Raw genomic sequence first — 19498 nt, 5'->3', positions numbered from 1 at the left:
CAAAGCAGCACCTTCCATGGGGAAATCCGACGTGGGACGTGTGGTCATCTCCCATCTGACCACGGTATCTGCATTTCTGTCTGGAGAGCCTAACACTTCCTGCTTCAGACCCCAGCTCTGAGTGTTAGTTAGGTGATCTGACCCAGCTGGGGGCTAGGGGAAGTGGGAAGAAAAGCAGAGAATGGTTCCATCTAGGGCCCTGGCCAGCCTGGCCCTCTGACACAGTCAGGCCCTAGAGAAGTGTAAAGTATGTGTAGATTCAACAACCAGTTATGAAGCCGGGAGAACCAGGCCTGTCCAACCCCCTTCTCCCCACACGGCCTTCTCTGCTAATTCTACAGCAGTTCCAACAAAAACAGAAGGCAGCGCCAGGCGGGCTTCATTTGCAGACCCTGGTCCATTTACAGGGCCTGTAACAAAGACAGGGCTGCACATGACAAATTCCATCAGATGTTGTTTACAGAGAAGAAAAAAAATACTCTAGTCATATGCAATTATACACTTTTATTCCTCAAGAACAGAGATGGCAAACTACAGCCAGGGGCTAAACCAGGCTTCCACCTGTTTCTGTAAATACTGTTTTACTGGAACACAGCCACACTCACCTGTTCACCTGAGGCTGCAGTGGAGTAGTCGTAAGAGATCGTATGGCCCACGAACCCTACAGTATTTACCATCTGGCTCTTCACAGAAAAGGTTTGCTGACTCCTGCACTAAATGGTGGTAATTAACCCCTAGATTCACTTGGGAAACTTAAAAACACTATACTTAGGCCCTACTAACAGACATTCGGATGTAATTGGACAGGCATGGGGTCTAGGCCTTAGTGTTCTTAAAAAGATTCCCCAGTAACACTCATGAGCGGCTAAGGTAGAGAACCACTGATAACGAGGGAACTCAATCCTTACAAATGGCTTCCTAGGTATGGTTTAAAAACTCAGCTGGGTTCTCCCACCATTCAACAAACTTCTGACCATGTTACTCGCATGTTGGCTTTTGCTCGCCTGTAAAAGCTTACTCCTATAGTAGAAAATGAAATCTTGGAATAAAAAGCTCTGAAAAAAGGGAAAAAACAAAAAGTGACCTACAAAGCAGTCCCCTCTAATCAGTATAGATTAGGAAGACTGAACTTATTTTTCAACTTCTCTGAAACATTCACATATGAAGTATCATTCTCCAAGTAGAGATAAAGTGGCCCCAAAAAGTTATAAAACTTGTTTTAAGATCGTGGGAGAGTCAGAATATAATGGAAGTCATGAGAGCATCCAACAATACGCTTTGTGGCTGTGGTGAAGAACACACACACACACACACCCCTTCAAGTAGCCATGTTAGGCTATTGTACCTCATGGATATTTACTACCACAGATAAACCCTAACCCTGACACTGACTTTGAAGAAGTTCACAAATAACACATAAGTTTACTTTCCCTGTATAGTACAGCTTAACAAATCTGCCTCAATATATACACTTGTCCACCCAAAACCAAACCCATGACTCTGACTCATAGCGACCCTATAAGACAAAGTAGAACTGTCCCATACGGTTTCCAAGCAGTGTCTACTGGAATCGAACTGCTGGCTTTCTGGTTAGCAGCTATAGCTCTTAACCACTACGCCACCAGGGTTTCAGTTTTTAGGTATCAGGATTATCAGGGCAGACACACTGAACTAAGCAACCCAACTTTACTAACATCAAGTGGAAAACAAGGGCACATACTATGCGACATCTTGTAGGGACAGAGAAAGCAAAGGCACAGAGTCCCTGACTCTAAAGTGAACACAATCTAGCTAGCAGTGACAAAAGTAAAAGCTAAGCACTAAAAGATTTAAATAACAAAACATGGATTCTAAATACCACTTATAGAGAGGAACCTGGTACAAGCAAAAAGAAAGAGGTTAAAACAAAAAAGGGCAGGGAGGAGAGCGGTGGGTATTTTCCCTTCACTGAGGACACCTCGGTGGAGCAGCTATTGTGTGCCAGGCACCGTGCAGGTGCTGAGAGACGTGACAACTGATCGCTGCCCTGTTCTCCAGCACAGGCTCGTGCAGCAGACAGCAGGTAAACACAGCGATATGGGCAGGTGCTGATACAGAGGTAGGTGTAAGATGCTGGGAGGGAAATGGTGTAAAATCCCTCACTTGAAAGTGGGGATGAAATGACAGACTAGAAAGACTTTAAAAAAAAAAAAAAAAAGTGATATGAATTTTAAAAGATCAGTAGGAATACATCAACTACCCTGGCTGAGGATGGCAAGGAGGCAAAAGTACACAAACGCTTGGGGTCATGAAAAAGCAGGGTCATCACGGCTTTGCAGGAAGTTGAGTGCAACTCCCGAGAGGCCTGCAAGCAGAGAGGGTAGAAAGGAAGGCAGATGCCAGGTAGTTGTGCCACAATTAGTAATTAAGTGTAATTCCATGAGCCAACATTTCCAACAGTGTCTGATGCAATGCTGCCTCCTTGGGATGTCAGTTCTTATGAGTTTCATGGTCAAGTGAGTTTGAAAAATGCTGGACTAGGCCCAATTAAACAGGGTCTCTTTATTGCAGGAAATGTCAGAGCTTATAATGAGCTAATCAAATACAGAATATGCTGAAAACATGTCTGAGAGCAGAACCCCTTTCCACAGGGAACACTTACATGGTCTGACATGCTTTGGGACTCACTCTGGAAACGTTAAGCGTGGAGAAAGACAGACGTGAGCAACCTACTTTTCTTAATGAAAACTACGTATTTCCTATTTTTTCTTAAGGAAAAACATGCAGCATTCGTCACAAATTAAGGAAAACGCTTACTTGACACCTGCATACCCCTCTGGAAGACTTCATATAATGTTCTGACATCATCGTAGATGTACACCAAGAGCTCGTCACTATCAAGGAGCGCGGATCTTCGAGCACCATCACTACCCTATTGAAAAAGAAAAACAGAGGAGCATGTTAGAAGGAGCAATCAACCCAGCTGCATGCCCAGTGGGTTCTCCACGCTGCCCCCTGCCCCGGCCCAGGCTCCTGCAGGACTGCTTGGTATTTGTGAATGACTGAAGCCCAGGGGCTGCTGCTGCGCTAATATCAATCAATGGTTCACCTGGAAGGAAGCAGGGCTAAGAGGACCCCTGAGGAAAGGAAGCAACTGAACAGGGGGGAAAAAAAGAGGTCCATAGCCCTACAAACTTCAGTCCTGCCAAACAAGAGGAAAGAGCAGGAGAGAAGCTGCAAACTTGCCACCACCACATATGCTGTGATCATTCTCAAACTACTGCCATCATCAGCTCTTTTGGAAATGGCACTTTGTTCAGTTTTATCTCCATGTTGTTGCTGTTAGCTGCTGTCAAGTCAGCTCCCGACTCACAAAAACCCCATGCACAAGAGAGCAGACTGTTGAGATCTATAGGGTTTTCACTGATTTTCCAAAGGAGACTGTCAGACATTTCGTCCTAGTCTTAGTCTGGAAAACACCACTGAAGCCTGTATAGCAGCATAGCAACATGCAAGGCTCTACCGACAGACAGGTGGAGGCTGCACCTGAGGCACATGGGCTGGGAGTCAAAGGTGAGAATTCTACCCTGAATCCCACTGACTCCCTTTGTTATCTATATTCTTTTTCATATCATTTCCATTGTTTTACCTCTTCACCAACTGCAATACAATCTGTGAGGAACTTCGGTTTCTCATATAGTATTTAACAGTTAAAATCATCAACTACAAAATGTACTGGCGGAGAGAGACATCTTTACTAGCTTGATTTACGTACCTCATAAGCATGCAGACCTGGTATCCATGTGAGCCCTTCTGGAACTTACTGTCATTTGTTGGCTCAGTAAGTGCCATTTGTTGTCTGCTAAGCTACCACAGATAAGACAGTTCCTGTCCTCACAGGGTAGCAACAGCAGTCTTAGGAGGTAGTGGTTCTCAACCTGTCAGGCTGTGGAGTCCTTTGAGGCCACAGAGATATTGCAAAGGGTCCAGGTACCCATAGGAACCCCAAACATTCTTTAGAGACTGATGACTGATAAGTAAAAACCAAATACATACATATATATATATATTTTTTTAATTTCAAGGAGGAGCCTTCACATTTGCAATGGTCAGAAAACACTTTCTCAGAGGAAATTAGACAACAATACAGGAATTCTGGTACCATAAGAGAGGGTGGTTCAAAAGTAGGAGAAAGTAAAAGACTTTGTGAAGAAGGAGGCATTCTAGCTGGGTCTCAAAGAGCAGATGGTTGGGGCAGGCAGAGATGACGGGGGCGGGGGGATACATTCCAGGGAAGACCCAACAAGGAACCGTCTGTAAGGTAATGTCTGCCACATCAGGTTTCACGGATGCTATTTTTTTTTTTTTTTTTTTAATTTGGACTCTTCACTTCCCCCCCACAAGCTCTTTCTTTTCGTTTCCCCCAAGTTATAACTTATATGCCATCATTTTCGTTTTCTGGTTGTTTTTTTTTTTTTCTTTCTTTCATTTAAATGGTACAGAAATACACCAAGGAAAAAATGACTAACCACTATTAACAGTCTGGTGAGTTCTTTCTAGACCTTTTTTCTATACTTATACATTTATACACATTGAATATCTACTATGTGCCAGATATGTGTATTTAACCCTTGATCTAAAACTCCTAATAGTTTTCTAGAGTAAATAGCACCTAAGCATATAGTCTAATCAACACATAACCTTTTCTATCTTAGCAGAAACTTTCAAATACCTACAGCTATAATTCTAAACGTAATTACTAACTACAACATGCTACTTTATAAAAGTTATTCCTCATGTGCATAAAAATAGAAAAATCTCTTTACTATTGTATCATACATTATCTCTTAATCTCTGAGTCTGTTTTCTGTAAAATGGGGTTACCATGTATTCACTTCCAGGGTTACTTTTAGTTACACAAGAATTTTTCTATAAAATATCAATGTGTAAGATATTACTCAGACACCTTATAAATGCCCTAATTACAAGTCCTTCTTAGCCTATTTCTTTACTCCAACAAATACTCAGACTAAGCTTCAGAAGCAATAAAGAACAGAGGAAACCCTGGTGGTGGAGTGATTAAGTGCTACAGCTGCTAACCAAAGGGCTGGCAGTTCAAACCCACTAGGCGCTCCTCGGAAACTCTATGGAGCAGTTCTACTCTGTCCTATAGGGTCGCTATGAGTTGGAATTGACTCAACAGCACTGGGTTTGGCTTCTTTTTTTTTTTTTTTTTTTTTAATATATATGAAGAACAGAAGCCTCTTCAACCCAGGGAACCACCGAAAAGATCCAGGACATCAAGGCTAAGGTAGGCAGAGACAAATGGAGGGGGACAGAATGAAAGTGAATAGGGAGAGTGGGAAGCGGTAAAAAAGGAGGAAGTAAGAGGTGTGCATGGTGAAGGGGCACTGACAGCCACTAACACTGCTTCCTGGCCACTAGCGCCAACTAACTCTGCCTGTCAAAGCGTGGCCTGAACGTGCAGGCAGCCCTGCAGTCCACGGGCAGGTCCTCAGGATACTGTTTACAATGGTGTCTTCTATCCCTCTCATCAGGACACTAATACATTTGTGGTATTCCTCAGTGGTATCTCTTCAAAAGTAATACCACCCTCCCTCTGCATTCTGCTGAGTGGTTCTCAGACCTGTAGATGGGGGCAGGTGGGAATCGGGTGACTCAAACAAAAAGCTTGTTCTGAAGGAGCCCAAGTCTTATCCTTAAGTGACCAGAGGGACTTCTAGAGCCTGGGTCTGGCTGGAGCTCTGGCAGAGTAGACGTACGCAGGGTAGGTAAGAATGAGAAACACGAGGAGGTATCTGAAGAGCTCGGGATTACCCTAGAGCTGAGGTCTTCCAAGTCTGTTCTGGGCCCACCTACCACATGTTAGGAAAGCAAATTCTCAGGCCCCTACCCCAGACCTACCGAATCTGAAACTCTGGGAGTGTGACTCGGTAATGCGTATTCTAACAAGCCCTTCAGACGATTCGGGTGCACATTCAAGTTTGAGAACCACAGTGCCGGAGCAGATCAATGGTGAACAACCAGTAATGATTTAAAAAGAAACTTACAAGGAACACAACTGGATGGAGGGGAAGAGATGAAAGAGAAACCAACTTAAACACGCCTGGACAGGGCAGGCTGGGGGAATGAGAACACTGATGCCAGACACAGGACGGCTTTGATGAATGCGATTTGGCAAGGGACCGGGTGTGGAATCGGAGGGGGAATCAGAGGCGGAGAAGAGAGTGCTTCCATCTTAACAATAGAAAATGGGGTTGGGGGGTGCTTGAAAAAAGAGATTAAGTTTAGCTTTGGATATTATGTATATATATATATATATATACACATTTTTTGGATATTATGGAGACCACACTCCTTCAAGACAGTCTTTCAACTTCCCAATTCTTGGGCAAATCACCATTCTAGAGTAGCATTTTATAACAAAACTTTTGGCTATATAATTCTTTGACTAGGCTAATTTTTTGCTGGCATATACTCTTCTAGACTTTGAGAAACATGGAGGTAAAATAGCCAAATCAAAGTTAGTGAAGTTAATTGTTTCCCAATGAAAGCCATTACCTTGATAAAGCAACCTGAAGACAAGATATTTATTATTATTCAACTAAGTCTAATCAGCAAAAGCCTGAAGGTGAAGCTGTAAACAGTATCTATGCCGAAAGAAACAATGAAGCACAGGTGAAACGGGTAAAAGGTACATTGCTACTTAACTGTAGGGCAAACCCCAATTTCAGGACAGAAGGCTGGATAAACAGGGAGGGAAGGCGCCAAGCCGCAAGGTCTGTGCTCTGAAATTATCACACATTCCTCTGAGAGTCATCACTTTTGATGTGTGTCAGTTCTCACTGACCGGAGATGTTACACTTAAACACTGGGTTTTCTACCAGATGTTGTGGAATTGATTTTCACTCATGGTGACCCCATGTGTGTCAGACTACAACTATGCTCCACAGGGTTTTCAATGGTTGATTTTTTTGGAAGTAGATCAGGCCTTTCTTCCAATGTGTCTCTAGGTGGACTCGAACCTTTAACGTGTCCGTTAGCAGTCAAGCACATTAACCACCTGCATCACCCAGGCTGGCGACCTACAAAGGTGAGGGAATGCGCTCGTAGTATTGGGAAGCACGGCTGTAACACCTGTAGCCCCAAATGTCTGTATGTGTTTCAGAACAGAGCCATTTGAAAAGGAGATTTCATTATTGGGTTATTCAAGCACGTGGCCATTTCTAGGCACATCTACTTAAATGAAAAATCCTTAGAAGTTTGCCTTTATGGCCTTCTGACATAACCTACAGATGGATGGTGAAGGTGGGGGTTTCGGTCGTGCTAAGAAACAGGGCCAGCTGAGCAGACAGCCCTGACTGGATACGCATTAAGACTGTGAGTAAGGAAGGATTATGGGTCTATTTATTTCTTCTGCTACAGACTCTATAATGTGGTAACATAGTTTTCCCCGTTTAAAAAAATAAAACATTGTGAGTCAAAGATGCTAAAGTCAAATCAGTGGTCACAAGCATATTCTGCAATATCTACACAAGTTAACGTTCCTCGAGTTCATTCTCCCTATATGGGCTGAATTAGGAAATAAAAGTTCAAGTTCCCCTTCAGGACCGGGAAAGGCAGGGGGGTTGTAAGGGCGGGACAACAGTGAATATCTGAGTATCATCGGCTTCCCAAGTCTAGAGCTCTTGCTAACATTGGAAAAAAAGGAATACTTCATGGTGAGTTATTTCAGGCCACTCCCATGTTTAATACAAAGTAAATTCTATAGTTGAGGATTTCTTGGGGATGGAAAGGCTCAAGCTTTATAAATCGTAGTCTCATTCTTCTCAATCTATAAAATGGATATCTACAGAACATCAACAATTAAATAACCATCATGTTACTATTGTTTATTCCCTCTAAGGAGACAGAGAGGGGGGTTAGAAGGAGGAAGACAAGTAAGAGAGGGGAAGGGTGAAAATGATGAAGGGGAGGGCGAAAAAGCTGGGAGGGAGAACCAAGAAACTTATAAAGAGACTGCTGAATACCTGGCAGGGTTTTAATGCTACACCCGTCTCTAGGGAGAGGAACAGCTCGTGGAACCACAGCCCTGAGGGAAAATGACTTTTTTTTTCTCCTTCCAACTCTCTCCATGTGAAATACACTCTTCCCAGCATTTCGATTTCACAGGCTTCCCAGCCTGAGCAGACCAACATCACCCGCTTCTTTTGACAAACAGGCACAAAACGACCTTTCCATCCAGCAACTTTTCAGAGATCTCTGTCCATCACTTCCCATCTCCAGCAACACCAGATCGGATACAACAAACCAGGGCCTTTGAAAGGCCAGCCTATAGGTGCTCCCTTTCCCCAAAATTTCTGAATTACAATAGCACTTGGAAAGGTTATCTAAAAAATACCTAGAACCCAACATGCTGAACCATCAAGGTCACAGAACAGCAAGGAATGGTCAGGTTTAACTCACGCTCACTATTTAACTGGCTAACTTGCCCCCAATTTTTGTTTTTTTATTGTGCTTTAAGTGAAAGTTTACAAATCAAGTCGGTCTGTCACACAAAAACTTATATACACCTTGCTACACACTCCCAATTGTTCTCCCCCTAGTGAGACAGCCCACTCCCTCCCTCCACTCTCTCTTTTCGTGTCTATTTCACAAGCTTCTAACTCCCTTTACCCTCTCATCTCCCCTCCAGACGGGAGATGCCATCTTCAGCTCTACTGGCCATCGCAGTTCCCATCTTCAGCTCTATTGGCCATTGCAGTTCCCATCTTCAGCTCTACTGGCCATCGCAGTTCCCATCTTCAGCTCTACTGGCCATCGCAGTTCCTATCTTCAGTTCTACTGGCCATCGCAGTTCCCAACCTCAGTTCTACTGGCCATCGCAGTTCCCAACCTCAGCTCTATTGGCCATTGCAGTTCCTATCTTCAGTTCTACTGGCCATCGCAGTTCCCAACCTCAGTTCTACTGGCCATCGCAGTTCCCAACCTCAGCTCTATTGGCCATTGCAGTTCCCATCTTCAGCTCTATTGGCCATTGCAGTTCCCATCTTCAGCTCTACTGGCCATCGCAGTTCCTATCTTCAGTTCTACTGGCCATCGCAGTTCCCAACCTCAGCTCTATTGGCCATTGCAGTTCCTATCTTCAGTTCTACTGGCCATCGCAGTTCCCAACCTCAGCTCTATTGGCCATCGCAGTTCCCATCTTCAGCTCTATTGGCCATTGCAGTTCCCATCTTCAGCTCTACTGGCCATTGCAGTTCCCATCTTCAGCTCTACTGGCCATCGCAGTTCCTATCTTCAGTTCTACTGGCCATCGCAGTTCCCAACCTCAGTTCTACTGGCCATCGCAGTTCCCAACCTCAGCTCTATTGGCCATTGCAGTTCCTATCTTCAGTTCTACTGGCCATCGCAGTTCCCAACCTCAGTTCTACTGGCCATCGCAGTTCCCAACCTCAGCTCTATTGGCCATTGCAGTTCCCATCTTCAGCTCTATTGGCCATTGCAGTTCCCATCTTCAGCTCTACTGGCCATCGCAGTTCCTATCTTCAGTTCTACTGGCCATCGCAGTTCCCAACCTCAGCTCTATTGGCCATTGCAGTTCCTATCTTCAGTTCTACTGGCCATCGCAGTTCCCAACCTCAGCTCTATTGGCCATCGCAGTTCCCATCTTCAGCTCTATTGGCCATCGCAGTTCCCATCTTCAGTTCTACTGGCCATCGCAGTTCCCATCTTCAGCTCTATTGTCCATCGCAGTTCCCATCTTCAGTTCTACTGGCCATTGCAGTTCCCAACCTCAGCTCTATTGGCCATCGCAGTTCCCATCTTCAGCTCTACTGGCCGTCGCAGTTCCGATCTTCAGTTCTACTGGCCGTTGCAGTTCCCATCTTCAGCTCTATTGGCCATTGCAGTTCCCATCTTCAGCTCTACTGGCCATCGCAGTTCCTATCTTCAGTTCTACTGGCCATCGCAGTTCCCATCCTCAGCTCTATTGGCCATCGCAGTTCCCATCTTCAGCTCTATTGTCCATCGCAGTTCCCATCTTCAGTTCTACTGGCCATCGCAGTCCCCACGACGAGCTCTATTGGCCATCGCAGTTCCCATCTTCAGTTCTACTGGCCATCGCAGTCCCCACGACGAGCTCTATTGGCCATCGCAGTTCCCATCTTCAGCTCTACCGGCCATCGCAGTTCCCATCTTCAGCTCTACCGGCCGTCGTAGTTCTCCTCTTCAGCTCTACCGGCCGTCGCAGTCCCCACGGCCAGCTCTACCGGCCGTCGCAGTCCCCACGGCCAGCTCTACTGGCCATCGCAGTTCCCATCTTCAGCTCTACTGGCCATCGCAGTTCCCATCTTCAGCTCTATTGTCCATCGCAGTTCCCATCTTCAGTTCTACTGGCCATCGCAGTCCCCACGACGAGCTCTATTGGCCATCGCAGTTCCCATCTTCAGTTCTACCGGCCATCGCAGTCCCCACGACGAGCTCTATTGGCCATCGCAGTTCCCATCTTCAGCTCTACTGTCCATCGCAGTTCCCATCTTCAGTTCTACTGGCCATCGCAGTCCCCACGATCAGCTCTACCGGCCATCGCAGTTCCCATCTTCAGCTCTACCGGCCGTCGCGGTCCCCACGGCCAGCTCTACCGGCCGTCGCGGTCCCCACGGCCAGCTCTACCGGCCGTTGCGGTCCCCACGGCCAGCTCTGTCGCGGTCCCCACGGCCAGCTCTACCGGCCGTCGCGGTCCCCACGGCCAGCTCTGTCGCGGTCCCCACGGCCAGCTCTACCGGCCGTCGCGGTCCCCACGGCCAGCTGTGAGAGATCACTCAGCAATTTAACATTAACTGTCACAGGCGCTGTTTTCTATAAATCCGCCATTGCTTCCCACCTATTTCAAACCACTAGTCACTTCCAAGAAATGTTTCTACGTTAGCAGACAGGTCTAACAACACATTAAAGAGAAACTCAATTAAGTTTCCTAAAATGTGACTTCAGCAAGAAAATGTAATTTAGCAAGGTTTTTCATGGTTTGTTTTTAAGAAGCCCCTGAAGTTTCAGAAAAGGTGCTAAAGTCACCTAAAGGTACCAAAACGCTGACGTGTATACGCTACCAAAGTACCATTTCTCAACAAAACACCCCTATCGCGTACACCTGCTTCCAGCCCATCCCCACTGCCCAACTGCTAGGATTGCTTGCCAAAAATGCCCTCAAATGTTATAACAATTTTCAGAAAAACTTGTTCAAAAATTTTCTGGGTACCATATCAGCAAAGTTGCTAGAGGCAAAATTAGAAGGACAATTCTTTGCCCATATTTTATCAGTGGCACAATCATCCTGTAATCAGGACCTGGGGAAAATGAGCCACAGGGAATAGTGACTGGAAACCTACAATTGCAAATGTTAAGTAAATGAAAGTTAATGGCTAAAAGCAGTTAAGATTTACACGAGAATTACTGACGTATATGAAGCCAGAGCATCAAACTAGGAGATTCTTCCCGAGTCTCACGTGCACTTCTGGTTCACTGTTCCAAAGCTCCCCAGAGACGGGAGTCATGCTATTTACAAATGTCTCCACAGAAACAGCCAGACGCTGTGGCTGCTCCTAATATTTCTCCCTGCCTCTTAGTTCTCACCGGCTACCTCCCACCTGGTTCAGGTTCCAGAGTCTAATGCCTCTGTCTGACAGGTGCTTTGACACTCCTTCCACAGACCCCCCTTGGCTTGTGTCAGTGAGAGTGAGTGACGCCCCCGCTGACCCCACCTACCCTTCCTGGACAACCTCTCCTCCTGCCCTTCCTATCCATCCATACGGCAATGCTAACCACATAAAGGTGAGCATCTACGATTACTGAGCACCGTAACTCGAGAACTATTCTCAAATTCAACAATTCAAGTCCTTTCCAAAAAAGGCAAAGTAAGTTCAGCATTTATTCCTAAGGTCTGTGAATTCTGAAAATCAGAGTTATATCTATTCCTACAAGCAAAGGGAAGTATGAGAAAGGCTATAACCAGATAGTGAAATTATGGGGGATTTTAGTTTTCTTTTTGCTTATTTGTAGTTTCAAATTGTTCTATAGGGAGCTTGCATAATTATTTTAATGACTTTATGCTAAAGTGGAACTTAAAAATTACATTTTGAGTGCCCCCACAATTCTCATATAATAATTAGGCATTTTATAAAGTCACTGCTAAATTATAAATGTCTCATCCGTACCTACGCTTGCCAACTACCCTCTTCATAGTGACACCAATGCTACTGGGATACTTTAGGTCCTCTGCCAGAGAGAAGGAATGACAAAACAGCACACATACCTATCAGAGAAAGTTAAACTCTAGTCATTACTGGTATATGACTGGCTAAGGTAAAATACTGTTACCTTTATAAATAGAAAGTCAACTTTCCCCAGCAGTTCAGTCATTCTATTTTTATATTTTGGCGTGAATTAGACTGACGTATCTTTTATATGTTTTAAGACTTTCACATTAATGAATCCAGGAGATTGTCTAAAACAAAACAAAGAACTAAAATCTCGTAAATAACAAAAAGCTATTAGTCAGCCCAGGGCTTCATCTCGAAGGACACACACTCTCCTCCTAGTGGGAATCAGCCCGGGAAAAAGCTGGAAGACCTTTCACCTCAAAATCTATAAAGTGGAACATGAGGCAGTTCTGCATTCCACAACACTGCTGTTCTGTGTGTATGCTGAAAGTAATAAATGCTGAACCAGAATTCTGACTTGGGTAGAAGAAACCTAGCAACTACAAAGACGAGGTGAAGAAGCAAAACACCACTGAGAACTTGGCTTCTTCATCTTTTCAACCCCTCACATATACTCCTAACCCTGAAGAGGGTAAGAAGGGAAGGGAGGCAGAGCAGGGGCACTAAGAATCCCTCTGGAAGGGTAATTTCAATGCACTGGTGCAGTGGTTACGACCTCGGCTGCTAACCGGAAGGTTAGTGGTCCAAACCCACCAGCTGCTGCACAGTAGAAAGATACAGCAGTCTGCTTCTGTGAAGATTTACAACCTTGGAAACCCTATGGGGCAGTTCTACTCTGTACTATAACCCAGTGCCATCGAGTCGATTCCGACTCATAGTGACCCTAGAGGACAGAGTAGAACTGCCCCACAGAGTTCCCAAGGAGCGCATGGTGGATTCGAACTGCCGACCCTTTGGTTAGCAGTTGTAGCACTTAACCACTATGCCACCAGGGTCTCCTCTAGGGTCACTATAAGTCAGAATTGACCTCGCGGCAATGGGTTTGGTTTGGTTTATGCCATTCCACCCATTAAGCCGTAACTGTACAACATGCGTTCAGGTTTAATTTTAGGCATGATGCGAGCGCAAGTCATACACATGGCACTCATCAACTCTAATTTAGAAGCCTCTGAGATGCCCCCGTTTAGTCATCTCCTGCCCTAAATTCTATGGCCATATTATTTTGGCAAGTCTTTGGTTTTGTATTATCCTATTGGAAATCTGAGTCCATTTTGACAGCTTGGGGACGTGTCATAAGGATTAGATATACCACAAGAGAAATTTTTCTGTCTCTCTTCTCTGATGAACTAAACCCCTGTTCAAGAAGAGACTCTGTGCCTGTCTTTTTCCCTCACAGAATTCTCTGGGCCTACCACAGTGCCTAGCATAGACAGAAGCTCCATGTGACTGCCGGAATGAACCACACTGAGACCTGGGTAGACATCAACATCACCTCATTTGTCCCTCAGCCCTATATTTTGGCCTTCACCTCTGTTTATTATCATCAACAACTGTTTGTTGAGCACATTTCTGTTTACAAAGTACCCACACAAACAACCGAGTATGACTGTAATCTTGTATCAATACCACCTTCAATGCAGCTTAAGGAGTCTGGGGAATTGCAGAGAAAACGCCCATGGGCCCATGGCAGGTCACCACCTCCACTTACCGCCACTTCCACGGACTGCATGAAGAGGTCGCATGGTGGCTTCAGGGCTTTGGGTCTCGTGGCGTACCAGAAAGTGGTGAGTGCTGCAAAAGCTCCGAAGCCCATAAGCGTGTTGGTTGGAAGGGTGCGAACGTACTGTCGCAAGTCAACCAGCTCTGGCATTCGAAAATACTGGAACAACTCATGGGCCTGCATTGTCCTGTGTCAGTGGGTCTCTAAGCTGAATTCTGCTGGAAGAGAAAAACGTCATATCACTCCAGGGAGGTAGGACTCTTCTGCAGAACTCCTAAAGGCCAACCGTTTAATTCGACGGCAGGCTGTACAAGCAAGACTTTAATCCTTGTCTTACGGTTAAGTTCTTTTGCTCTCAGTCAAATTCCATTTTTCTAAAAATATGTCAGAAGTTCATTCCAGTTCTTTTCCTCTATTGTCCTGTGTAAAGTTTCCATTAACCACATTGGAAAGGCTTTACACACAAAGAATTCTTGCCAAAAACTGCTCAAATACGCGACATAAGTCTCCATTTTCTTCCCTGATAATATATCTCTGGTTCCTTCCACCTAATCAAGGACACTCAACTCTCATTATCACTGCTAAAGAGGGTAAGCGTGAAGAGGCACAAATAAGCCTAAGCCACCTCAAGGCCTCCATTTCCATTTCTCCACCAAGCTCCCCAACCGGTAAAACAGACCCATCTAAATGTCAGTGTCTCTCACCTCTCCCACGCTCTTCACACCCCAAAAGCAATAATATAAATGCTATTCTGATCAAATCATTTTCTCTTCTATTCCCCTAGATATTATAGCTAAAAGAAAGAAACTGGTGCACATAAATTTTAAATTAACCATCAAGTATCTACAGAGAGAGACTGCAAGCACAGTGTTTGGGAGAAAATATAGAACTGTATTTAAGATCCTAGATTCTGGGGCCAAATCCTGCTCCCCAGCTCATTAGCTGTGTAATTCTGAGCGAATTACTTCACCTCACTCTACTCCAGTCTCCTCATCTACACATGGAGATGGGAACAGTGCCTCTACTTCACAGGGCTGTTCTGAGGACTAAAGGATTCACGTCTTAAGTGCTCAGAATGGTGCCAACCACTGGAATATGCTCCAAAAGTTAGGTATAACTATTTCCTCTACCAACACGCTGTGATTAGTCCTGTGTACAGAGCAGTGAGGAACAAAAGTAATTAAAACGATGCTTTACTACAAGGAGCTTACAATGAAATGAAGAATCCAAACCACCCAGAAGAATTCAAGACACAGTAAAGCCTCAAACTGAACGTTACAATTTACACATTTACACGTTATCAAGAATAAATGTGCAGTGCAGATAATAACAGTAAGTCTAATTAGAAAATTACTGATGAATACTTGTGCCCTAAAGTTTTTTGGGAATAAAGGGAAGGAAATGATAGGAAATAGTCTGAAAAGGTTTTCTCAAAAACTCCTGACATGGCAATAACTGTTAACTCGTTAACTGTAAGTTCAGATGGTATTTGTGAGCTACTTATAACAACGTGTTCTTTTTAACAGCTAGGTCACAAGACAGAATGTACTTCTGTTTTCAAATACAGAAATCCATTTAAATTTAAGTCTATGATAGTATATTATTTCACAGAGTAGCAGAATATCACCCGGTTTTTACTGGCCATTGACACGGGAGGAACCAGCACAATGTTTGTGTTCAGCTCATTTAATCTTCTACTGTGACAGCCAGCTCTTGTGTAAGTACACACACACACACACACACACACACACACACGGGAAATTCTGAGGCTTTAACATGACAATAAACAAAGAACAGATAAGTGAGTTTCTTCAGGTCATAATTCTGGAAAGAAAGCACCAGCCCTTATAAAACTACTCACCATCTGGGCCACCAAGAGCTGACTGCTAGGTGACACACTACGGCAGAAAGAGAAGACAGCATGGGTGGGGGGTGCGGCCAGCAGAGCTCAGCGGGTGTTTACCGGGCCTGCCAACATCCCTCAGGGCATTAGTCACAAGCCGAGTCCCATGCTGCTGCCCACTGGGCTAAGGGTAACTAGCAGACAAAATCCATACTTGCCTCCCATGGCCAATGAGGAGCTGGAAGCAGAGTCACCCCACCACTTCACCCATGGGCAGGGACAGGCATCAGTCAGTGTCACCGCCAGTGACAGCTCTGAAAACAGACATTGTGTTCTTCGTGCTCAGCTTCCCAATAAACAGAGACAATGGACGTACTTTTTAAAACCATCGAAATAATGATCATATGTTGGGTGGCATGTCTAACCAACATACGTCACACCACGCAAGAAACAGATTTATTCTAGATGAATTCATAGGAACTGACTTACTCCAGTCATTTAACATACTTGAGTGCCTAGTGTGTGCCAGGCACTGTGCTAGGGGCTGGAGAAATAATGCTAATGACACGGCCGGGGCTAACCATCTAGTGCCAAGGATACAAAATTAAACACGCGTTATCTGCAAGGCGTTAAGTGTGACCCTGTAAAATCAAGATCAGGGAAGGCTTCTCTGAGGAAGTGATGCTTACCCTCAGACTTGAAGGAGAAGCAGACAAATTAAGCCCAGGTTCAGCACTGTGCTGTCAGATTTCGTAAACAGTATTGCAGGAACCGGGTGGTGCAATGGTTAAGGCACTCAGCTGCTAACCAAAAGGTCAGCTCAAACCTATCAGCTGCTCCAAAGGAAAAATGACCTGATGACCTGCTCCCGTAAAGATTACAGCCTAGGAAATCCTATGGGGCCATTCTACTCTGTCCTATAAACTTGCTTTGAGTCTTAATCCACTCGAGAGGACACAGCAACAATACAACATTGCAGCTCTATAAATGGAAAGCAAACTCACAAATACAATGCCCAAGTTCTCCTTCCCCTCAAATCACTCCATCTTATAGTTGTCTTTACCCCCCAAGCCTGAAAAGAAACTACCCAGCCCTTACACAAACACTCAGGCCCTTCTCTCCCCTCCCCAAAGTCACTGAAGTCATTTCCATAAAACCCAGATTGTGTGAACTTAGAGTTTACGAGGGTTTGTTCAATGGAGCCACACTCCTGCGTGAGATGTGAAGTAACCGTTCTTCTGCATACCTCCTCCAACAGCCATAAGCAGGGGATTCATTTTATTTTAAGCACTGGCGCCAGCCGATTACACACAGCACTGTACTAAGAAGGACCTCTGGCGGCTACGTGGTTAAGAGCTCGCCTGCTAAACAAAAGGTCAGCAGTTTGAATCCACCAGCCCTCTCCTTGGAAACCTTATGGGGCAGTTCTACCCTGTCCTGTAGGTCAACTTGACAGCAACGGGTTTATACTAAGAAAGTTTAATAAACCTAGAGAATAAAACTTGAAAAAAAGCCCAGAAAATTACAGCTTTAGTAGCATGGATGGAGGAGCATCTATTCGGTACGAATCTGTAATGCTAAGGATTTAAACCCAATCAAATTCTTATCTTTAGTGGGTGATAATGATAAGCTACAGGAGTTTAATTCACGCTTCTTAGCTGGCAGCCAGGTAACAAGCTGCAAACCGATTTCGCTGAACAAATTGGTCAATGTACATAGGAAAACTAGAGCCTATTTTTTAAAAAGCAAGAAAAAAATTAAGAGAATACCTCATTAGATGCATGTAAAGAACTCTTAATTACGAAACTCGTAACATTATAAATAACTTCCCTTCTGTTTAATTGCTATTAAGGAAACAGATACTTGGGATATTTAAAATGGAGGCAAACCTACATTCAAAGACAGACAGGCTAAAACCCAAAAACCCAGACAGATTAAAAAAAAAAAAGGACCTCTAAATGCTGTAGGTAAACAAAGACACCACACTTTAAGAATCAGTCCTAACAGGTCTGTAGCAAGCTAACAAAAGGTTAAAGTTCAAGAGACAGATTTTATTCTTATTCTAATGGTGTTTTAACTATGGCAACGGGTTTGGTCTGCCCAAACACTGTACAGAAGAGCTAACAACAAAATAGGATTTAGTGTTTAGGAAAGGCTTTCACGTCCTGTATGCTATCTGAACATCACAGTAACAAAATGTGTTATTTTACATACAAGGAAACCAGGATCAAAAACTCAGAGGCTTGCCCAAGGTGTCTTGTCAAGACTGGGAATCCACCTGACTCCACAATCATGCTTTTTCCTCCATACAAACCATTCTTAACTTCTGTTGGGCCACTGACCCTCTCCACTGCTAACACCCACGTAATTATATGCATACGGGGCTCACAAATCCCCTTCATTCCACCCCAGCTTAGGCACCATCAGACCAGGTGATTTCTAAGGGTCCTTCCAGCACCACCACTCCATGGCATTATGAGCGTTCAGCATCTGAGATCCATCTCGATTCTCAATGTCTTACACAACACCACCACGCCAGCTGCCTTCCAGCCGACTCAGGCTCATGGCGCCACCATGTGTATCAGAGTAGAAACTGTGCTCCCCGGGGTCTTCAAGGGCTGATTTTTCAGAAGTAGAGGGCCAGGCCTTTCTTCTGAGGTGCCTCTGGGTGGATTCAAACCTCCAACCTTTCAGCTGCAGCTGAGCGCATTAACTGTTTTCACACCCAGGGACTCACATCTTATGTAAATGTCACCCCACCTACTTAACATGTGAGTTCAAGGCCCTCTGCACACAAAGGTTCACCTCTTACCATTTGGTTTGTACCATAAAAAAGGTGGTAGGGCCAGAGGTGATTCACAAGGTCATCATTCTCTAAGGACACACACACACATCCCGCAATTCTGCAAACTGACACTCACATTAACATTTTACTTTCTTCATGTCATTTACAAACCAAAAAGCAGGTGATCTGGATGTTTCTCTCCTAAAGTTGCTCAAGCTTTCAACAAGCTGAATAATAACAGTTTGATAGAATACTTCAAGAGGAATGTAGCCCTCAGAGAAACCCACATAAACAGCACCCTTGCCCCAGCTGCAGCAAATTGAGAAGTCCTGCCATCTTTCCTTAAAGCAGAAAAGCCAAGCTGGCAAAACGCCTCCTCCCCTTGTACAATAGGCTATTTACAGAAGGCTGAAAGCTCCCCCTTTGTTCTGCACTTTTTTTTTTTTTAGCTGGGCACAGCGCAGGCTTTGGGGAGGAACAAGACAGCAGCAGCCAGACCATTTGCTGTTCTTTCAATTTACCACTCTAAAACCGTTGGATTCGTGCTCCTTAACCCTAGCTGGCAAATTACCTAAAGCTAGATTTGCTTAAACCATCGCCTCTGGAACCAAAAGAGCAGTCAAGCTATGCCTGGCGGGAGGAATGCACCAGGGCTCCACGAAGATGCCGCAGCCGCACAGCTGGAGAGGAAACCAGAAGTCACTGCCAGACCTCATTCGCTACAGGAATCTCTCATTCTGAACAGAAAGACCATGTGGGTAGATGTGGGATCCCATGCACAGTGAGCAGGTATTTTTACCCACCGCCTTGGGACTTTTCTTCCCAGCTAGGTATAACAAAAAAAAAAAAAAAACCCAGTGCCGTCCAGTCGATTCCGACTCATAGCGACCCTATAGGACAGAGTAGAACTGCCCCGTAGGGTTTCCAAGGAG

The 19498-nt window shown here is 44.8% G+C and overlaps 2 protein-coding genes across 2 annotated transcripts in view; both read right to left on the bottom strand.

Moving 5' to 3' along the window:
- Positions 1–2829, bottom strand: part of LOC135227207 (long-chain-fatty-acid--CoA ligase 1) — a 179205-nt gene extending 176376 nt beyond the window's left edge. The window contains exon 1 of the mRNA XM_064272944.1: positions 2797–2829. The gene's annotated coding sequence lies outside the window, so the exon portion shown is untranslated. The remainder of the gene's footprint in view (positions 1–2796) is intronic.
- LOC135228265 (long-chain-fatty-acid--CoA ligase 1-like) overlaps positions 1–19498 on the bottom strand; it is a 67526-nt gene that overhangs the window by 30494 nt on the left and 17534 nt on the right. Inside the window, exons 2-3 of the mRNA XM_064272949.1 lie at positions 13927–14153; positions 2797–2911 (exon numbers count right to left, since the gene is read on the bottom strand). Coding sequence (XP_064129019.1) covers positions 2797–2911; positions 13927–14121 — 310 coding nt within the window. The 5' untranslated portion in view covers positions 14122–14153. The remainder of the gene's footprint in view (positions 1–2796; positions 2912–13926; positions 14154–19498) is intronic.

Source organism: Loxodonta africana, chromosome 19 (genome assembly GCF_030014295.1).
Source record: "Loxodonta africana isolate mLoxAfr1 chromosome 19, mLoxAfr1.hap2, whole genome shotgun sequence".
Lineage (NCBI taxonomy): Eukaryota > Metazoa > Chordata > Mammalia > Proboscidea > Elephantidae > Loxodonta > Loxodonta africana.
Note: the sequence above shows the minus strand (reverse complement) of the source record. Positions and strands in the feature narration are given on the sequence as shown.